Genomic DNA, 8,295 nt, shown 5'->3' on the forward strand with positions numbered 1-8,295 from the left:
TTTAAATGATTTTTAAATCTAGGAATTTATAATTATTTGTCATTTGCAAAATAATTTATAAAGAGAAAGAAAAATGGTTACAAGAAAGAAAGTATGGCATATTGTCACTTGCTTTGAGGAAACTGTTGAGAAAAAAACAGAACTAGTCACATTATTATCAAATATGCATCTGGTTGTGTTTGGCAGGTCACAGGTTATCATTTCCCTCTTCCTTTTCATGATTAATTTTTAAGACAATTTGAAGATTATTTATTTATTTATTCACTTTGTATCCCTGCTGTAGCCCCCTCCCTCGTCTCTTCTCAGTTCCAACCTCCCTCCCTCTTCTATGTCCTTTCCACTTATAGGGGAGGTCCTCCTCCCCTTCTATCTGACCCTAGCCTATCAGGTCTCATCAAGGCTCACTGCATCATCTTCCTCTGTGGCCTGGCAAGGCTGCACTCTTCAGGGAGAGGTGATCAAAGAGCCAGCCCTTGAGTTCATGTCAGAGACAGGCCCTGATCCCCGTACTAGAGAACCCACTTGGAAACTAAGCAGCATATGAATGAACTACATCTGAGCAGGAGTTCTAGGTTATCTCCATGCAAGGTCCTTGGTTGGAGTAGTAGATTCTGCAGGACCCCTTGGGAGATTTTATGTACTTATTTTCAGCTAATGTTTCCTTCATAAACACATAGAAATTATTTGATGGGAAAAATTTATGAACTTAGAGTTGAGCATGTGAATCTAAATGATCAATTGAGCCAAAGAGTGTAATAAAAATAAAGGGCCGAATAGGCAAGTTTATTGTGGCCCAGGTTACTATAACGGTGTCATTGATGCTATAGAAAAGTTTTTCTCAGATGAAGGAGGACCTCCTCTATCAGTGGACTTGGAAGGGGGCAGAGAGGAGATGAGTGAGGGAGGGTGGGATTGGGAGGCAAAGAGGGAGGGGGCTATGGCTGGGATACAAGTGAATGACCTGTGATTAAAATAAAAAAAGGAAATAACACTGTTCAAAGTACATAAAATATATGTATTTTGCCCACAGTGTCATGATTTGAGAGGATAATAAATGTCAAAATTATCAAAAAAAAAAAAAAAAAAAAAAAAGGAAAAGAAAATGGTTCTCAACCTATTGGAATTTATGAATATCCAGTCTTTTTTTTTTTTTTTTTTAATGGGAAACTAAAAAAATCCTGTAGAGGGAGGAACTTGCTTTTCATGTATGTGTTCCTGTGTTTGAGAGATACTGAAATGAGTTTTACTTGAGTCTAATGTGAAATTCGGACAGCAAAATTATCAGCGGGGACAGGAGTGTCATGTGTACAAAGTAATGTATGTAATATGTAAATATCCATCCTAATGACTGTATTAAATGAAATGATCTTACAAGCATGAAATGTAGACAGCGTGCTAGAGTGGCTGGAGAGCCTGGACTTCTGAAAGAGATTGTAGAGAATGTTGATAAAAGTTCATGAAAGATTTTCCAATATTCACTGGAAGAAAAAGGAATATTGAATGTTTTGAGATATTTTAGGTTCATCTTTGCTACAATCAGGAAAGGAGTGGTCCACAATGTTTTCACTGTATGGAGATTTCCAGGAGACAACATCCTCTCCTTTAACATTTAGGAAAAACAATTTTGTGCTTGAGAAAAAACCTGATGGGAGTATGTGAAACAAGCAGTAAATTTACTTGAAAATTGTTTGAAGGTATTCAGTTCATAACTTAGTTCCCATCACAGCTCTAAGAGATTGAGAGCAAAATAAAACAGTTATTTTAGAGTATATTATTTTATATCATAAAGTGAATAAGATATTTTAGAAACAGAACACGTCATTCTCTTTAGTCGTTCATATGGACTAATTCCTCCATTTGACTGTATCACACAGATGAATTTATGGTGTCTAGCTTGAAATATTCTATGTATGCTAATAACGTCTCACTAATTATGTTGTAAATTGACTACAGAGGACATGCTGTAACTCTACAGGTAGTGTTTACCCTGTTGGGTTATAAGGTAAAAGTAAAGGAGGATAAAGAGGTCACAATTTCATCATTGTACAATAGTACTTAGAAAACTATAATTGAGATGTAGGCATTTGTGTACTCTCACATAGAGTAAAAACCGTCATTAGCTGTAGTGGCTTTGTTCTTGAATTTGGGAAACAAAAAAGATCACAAGGAAAATGAGACAAAGCCAGAAAATCAGGACTTCAGAAAGGCTCAAGCATCATTCAGCAGACTGCTATGTTACAGGAATAAAACATAACAGAGGAGTCTCACCACCATTTAAAGTCATGGGAATGCACAGAACCCCATATATGAGCACTCTACTGGATCTACATAATGTCGATGCAAACAAAAAGCATAAGGAGGAAATGCAGGTTGGCATGCATTATTTCATTAGTTTTTCTTGATTGATTAATTTTTTTCTATGGTGTTGGAGACTGAATTCAGGGCTTTATACAAAACGATGAAGTGCTATACCACTGGAATATACTGCAGAACTGGAACATACATTTCTTAAACATATTGCTAACAAGCAGGGGTGTAGGAGTGTGCATTGTCTATTGCTAATGACTTCCAGGTAGGCCTGGGCCTGTGGTGCGGAAGCTCCCTACAGTCTGCACCAGCCACACTGCTCTCCTCTACGGCCTTGTCTTATAAACCCCGCCTTGGATATCTGAAGCTCTTGGTGAATATTACTATCTTGGAATTCACTTGCTGAAAAATTGTAGGTGAAAAAAATTCACCACAACTGATTTCATGTATAGCAGATACGTGCTTGAGCAGAACACTCCTCTTATCCTACATTAGGCAACACATTTGAGAAAATACGACAGCCAGAGGTCTTGTACCAGACTGCTCAATCAAGGCAGCCTTTATCCGACATCAAGGTTAGAAGTTCAGTGAGTTTCCACTGGTGGAACGATTGCATAAGTTCATGCCATTCAGAATTACTTTAACTTGCACAGCTGAGAGATGTGTGACTAAGCTTCCAAATTGGCATCCAAGGCGCATTTGCAGGAGCAGCCTTATCTCTGCACCACTTCCTTCACCCCCCTCCTCACTTCCTGCCATTATCACCATCAATTTCATCACAGGCAGCTGAAGTTTCTCCTTCAAAATCAAAAGCCCTTGGAGAATAGCTCTGCTTAAAGCCACAGGTCACTAAATATATGGACGATTATGGAGAGTCTTTTTCGTTTCCATTTTGATTAAGTGAAAGGCTCTTAATTTGGGTCATTATTGATACATAAATCTGTAGAGAAAATGAACATGCATTTATAATGTAACCAACATTACATGATTTATTGTTCTTATAATGTGTAAATACAGAAAGAATGGAGAGAATAAAAGAGTCCAGCTCTCAGATCCCTGGATATGAAACAGTGCCAGGGACTAATGGAACAAACTCATCCTGAATGTTCAGCCTCCTGCTCTCAATGGCTCCTCATTTCAATCGAACTCAGCCTTCATTTGAAAAGCCGTCTAATATTAATCTGTCTATCCTATTCAACTGACCTTTCGGTGGAGGGTTTGTGAGTGATAAAATGAAAGGCTCAAAATGGGTTTCCATACCTGATTGTGGACTTTGCTTGGGGATTTTGGCTACCGCTTGAGGGCTGGAGGTGGAGTGCATTCGTTGGTTGGCAGAGCTGTGGATGCTGCTGGGAATCACTGAAGATGCATTCTTTCGAGGCTTCATGTCTTGTAGCCACATAGGGGAGGCTTCAAAGGCTTGCATCCTCCGAGCATGGCTGTTGGCATTGACTTTCAGGTAGGCCTGGGCCTTGTGTTCCTGTAGCTCCCCGTAGTTGGCATCAGTCACCCTGCACTCATATAAACCTTCATCCTTTTTCCTCACTTTGGAAATCTGAAGCTTGTGGGAGATATCATTGCCTTGGACTTTCACTGTCTGAAAAATTACAAGTGAAAAACAAAGTTTCACATAAAAGGGTTTTATTCCCTGTCTTTTACGTTTGCTAACTTGGGAAATTAAAGGGTCTTACTGACTTCATTGCACAAATCTAAAAGTCATATACCTCCTGTTCTATGACCAATCCCATTCACAGACTCAAGAATAAGCAGTGGCACGGTGGCCCTACTGTCCCACATTTCCTAAGCTATCAAAACAGCCCTGTCATTTTTCCAACATGGGATTGGTCTCCCCTGGTTGGCTCTGCTGAGGAAACATTGCCTAAGGAGTGCATCTCTCATAGATTTTTCTTCTGTGTCTGCAAGACAACTCCTTCAAACATGGGGTTAGATGGGAGAGGGTTAGTCATAACAGTTTTAAAGAGGGTGAACCTTACGAAATACATGGATATTAGACTTAATTTGTAATATTTTTCCTTCCAATTTCCTATTAACATAAGGGAACAGAGCTCAGGCTACAGGGTAGTAGAATGTGAAGTCAAGGCTCAGTCATAGGCTCATGTCATTATACAAACTTGGGATACTATTAATTGAACATTGGTTTGATTTTCAAAACTGAAGTCAACCCCATTTCCTCTAACAGTTTTATCCTAGATTAGTAGTATCAAATGTCTAATATAATATTTATAATATATACATCTATATAATATAATGTGACATACATGTATATACATATATACCATCAGAGCAGTTAGATTTGGTACATATCATATGTTAACCCATGATTGACAGATTGAAAGATTACATAAATCTGTCAGGTTTAAGGATTTGATTGACTTTATAACACAAAAATGAAGGATGATAAAGAAGGATATTCTAACTATGGCCATTTTAATTATTTCAAATTACACTCATCTTCATATTGTTAGTAGGTCAGTATGGTCTAACATCAAGTGTACATTTACACTTGCTTTGGTTTTGTATTTTTGTTATTCATTTGAATACTAGAATTATAAACACTTTGCATGAAATATGACTGATATCCAAACTGAGTCACACTGTTTCTTTATATTTCAAAATCCTGGTGGATAGCTTCATTTTTGTTTTCTTGGTATTTTATTTTATATTAAGAGCAAGTACTCTCATTACTTTGAATTATTTCAAAGTAATTTAAATAATTACTCTTAATTATAATTAAACATTACCTCTTCAAGCTCAATGAATTATAGGTTTTAAATCTTAAATCTGTTTTCTACTAACGTTCATCTTGGGCCTGCTTGGCCTTTTACTGAAACATGCGCCCCCTATCTCTTGTCCCGGTGACACTCACACTAATCTTGGTCCCGTCGTTGTCCGGGTCTCTGTCAGGTAATAGCTCCACCTGTAGGACAAGGGTGCAAATGCTTAACCTCGCCGGAGTACTTCAGTAATATGCGCCACTACATTGCAATGCCTCAACAGCTAGGAGAGATCCCTGTCTTCTGGTCTTAAAATGCTTCCGACAACGCAATTTAAGAGGCAGAACCACAGAGGTCCCAACCGCACTGAGTCCTGAGGCCGGGCTAGTGGCTGGACTGCTTCCCTCGCCCCTCCCTGGAGCATCGCTGAATTCCCACCTCCCCCACCGCCACCCCAGTCCCGGTCCCCGAGCCAGATCTCAAGCATTCCCCGGAACTGCACGTCTTCCCTGAGCATTGCTGCGACCTCAGCTCTTCCCAAGAATCCGTAAGGTCCCTCTTGTACTCTCTGTTCTAGTGACTCCCCGGAGAATGAATGCCTGTCTTCCCTAAGCCTTCCCGTGGTCTCCGTGGTCCACGTGGTCTCCAGGCGCCCCTGAGGTCCCCGCAGTCTCCTCTCTCCCAGCGACACCCTGGAGAGTCCCTGTGGTCCCCACAGCCCCGCAGGCCGTGCTCCCCTTGGAGTCCCAGTGCTGCTAGGTCTTCTCTCTGGCAGTTCAGTCTGCGGTCCGGGAAGCTTAGGGACAGGCGCGAAACCATGCGAGGACAGGAGCGGAGGTGGAAATTTTTCTGGCCGAATTTCTATGTGCATGCCCTCGCTGCTGACCAGCCCCCAGGCTCTCTTTTGCAGACTTTCTCGGTCCTCTCGGTCTCACGTCCGAGTCCTCTTTATATTCGTGGGGCTCTCCTTTCCAGCTCTTACCACTACTCTTCTGCTCTCTTTATGGTTTTCCTTCTCTTCTTCCTTTCTCCCTCATCATGCTCTACTCTCTAGGCCTCTCCTTGCTTTTCTGATGCCTGCCCCCATCTCTCCCTCCCCTCATCTTTCTCTCCTTCTTTCTCCTTCCCAGCTCCCACCCACCCACCTCTCCTGCTCCTCCTCTGCCTCAGAGGGGAATGGGGAAGGAGAAAGGAAGGGAGGGAGAGATGGGGAAAGAAGGCAGATATTGGGAAAACAGAACACTGGTGGAGGGTTTCCCGGGCTGTACCAGAGACAAATTGCCAATTTGTGCAGCTCCATAACACCGGTTACTAAGAGCTGGTTAATTCCAGCCTTAATCGGGAAAATCCCAGCTCCTGTGACTTCCTAGCTGCTTTTATCTTACTGTCACCAGGACAAATTGAGCCTTGATCACTCTCATGGAGCAAGGGAGGTTCCCTGGATGCATGGGCAGCACTCTAGGTCCTGCCCGCTGGTTAGACATGCACAGAACTAAGAAAGTGAGGACGTGCAGGGGCTCTAGGGCTTTGACCCCTGGCTACCTGCGCGCCTGCAGCCTCAGTCCCTTGCTCCAGGTCCTCTGGCCCCCGAAGGAACCACCACTGGATCTCCAGGTACACTGAAGCGGAGCCGCTTTGGAAAGCACAGGACATTTCCACATTTTGCCCTTCGGTCGCAGTCACGTTCCGCGGAAACTCGGTAAATTTTGCTGCAAGACAGAAACGCATCGTTTTGGTGGATCTGCACCAGCTTTGCCAAGGTCTCATTGCTGGAGAACTCGACACAAGTTTTTGTTTGGCCTCTCTTTTTCGTGGGGCTTGAAAGAAGAAAACAAAAACAGCAATAATAACCCCTTGTGACATCTCTGCAGGGATCCTCATCCCCATTTCTTTGCCTCTGCATGTCTTGTTCTTGGTATCATGCCTAAATCACTTTGTTGTTGATCGAGTCCAGACAATGGAAAGGTTAATGAGCTTGCCAATAGCTCTCTCTGCTAGCCAAGCTGCCCGGAGTTAGATCCAAACATCTTTTGTCAGATTGCAGCATTCCCTAAAACTTACTGAGAGCTCCAGGGAGGTACAGTTTGAACCATCTGTCAAGTTGATATATGAGGAAGCCTCTGTATTCTTAAGTTTCTAAAGAATCTATGACTAACTGGATTGTTTCCTGTTAGAAGTGTGTCTTAAGCACATATCAAAATGCACATCCTTAATCTATCAAAATAGTGGTTAGCATTTTTGATCTGGAGCACACAGTAGTGAAACAAGTTGCACACTACCTAAGAGGCATATGTTTTGTCTCTGCAAGTTAACCTTCAGGTTTTTTTTCTCTTCAAGCCATTATAAACTGCGATATGTCAAGGGATATAAAAATCATACATCCGTGTTTAGTTCAGATCAAAGATTATTTAAAAGACACCACGGAGACTCTGTCTAGCCCCTTTGCTACTAACCTTGACACTACCAGCTTGTACGATTAATAGATCCATGTGAAAGTCATAACAATAAAATGTCCCTTCCTCCCTAGAGGCCTTCCTCGAACATGGGATGACGCTTTTTTTTTTTTTTTTTCTTTGTTAACAAGATGCTTGTTCTTAGCCCATCTAAGGGGCACTCCGCGAAGAACTGAGGGTTCTCTGGAAGGAGCCTTGTATTTGTGGCTGACAGAGGGCAAGACCACAAGGCACACATCTGAAAGGAGGGTCCCGGAGAGGATGGCAGGAATGGTTACAGCCATCCTCTCCTCTTCTCTTAAAGATAGTGACTCTGGGTGTCTCTTTTCACTATTTCATGAAATCCCAAATTGAGCACTAATTGATTAAAGGGAGCTGTTTGTGTCTCAAGGAAGTAGACCCTATTCAGAAGGCAGACTGTCGGGATTGGGCATTTCTGCTTGCAGAAGTGATGCAGTCTTCTAGAGGAGGCAGAAAACTGGGATCTGCTCAGGGCGCTCAGGCACCCACCGCAGCCTGCAAAGTCCTGAACAACAGCCCAGCAGGCTGCTGCTGCTTATGATGCAATTTGGACCTCCTTGTGGGTTCCCTGGTAAACACACATGGGCGAGAAGTCACAGGGACCAGAGAAGGGGACTAAAGCTTTCTGCCTCCAGGGAGTACTGGCAGTGAGAAGCCCCTTCCAACCACCAGCTCTGTATTCTTAATGACGGTGTATTCTTGAGTGGTTACCCTGCTCATGCACACAGAAAACACACACACACACACACACACACACACACACACACACACACACACAC

The 8,295-nt window shown here is 42.4% G+C and overlaps 1 protein-coding gene across 4 annotated transcripts in view; it reads right to left on the minus strand.

The window, feature by feature from the left end:
- Vstm2a (V-set and transmembrane domain containing 2A) overlaps positions 1-8,295 on the minus strand; it is a 32,619-nt gene that overhangs the window by 23,618 nt on the left and 706 nt on the right. For all 4 annotated transcript variants that reach the window (XM_055624151.1, XM_055624150.1, XM_055624152.1 and 1 more), the window contains exons 2-4: positions 6,585-6,751; positions 5,195-5,245; positions 3,568-3,904 (exon numbers count right to left, since the gene is read on the minus strand). In XM_055624151.1, the coding sequence (XP_055480126.1) occupies positions 3,568-3,904; positions 5,195-5,245; positions 6,585-6,751 (555 nt within the window). The remainder of the gene's footprint in view (positions 1-3,567; positions 3,905-5,194; positions 5,246-6,584; positions 6,752-8,295) is intronic.

The sequence above is a fragment of the Psammomys obesus genome, unplaced genomic scaffold (genome assembly GCF_907164565.1).
Source record: "Psammomys obesus unplaced genomic scaffold, mPsaObe1.curated_primary_1811, whole genome shotgun sequence".
NCBI lineage: Eukaryota > Metazoa > Chordata > Mammalia > Rodentia > Muridae > Psammomys > Psammomys obesus.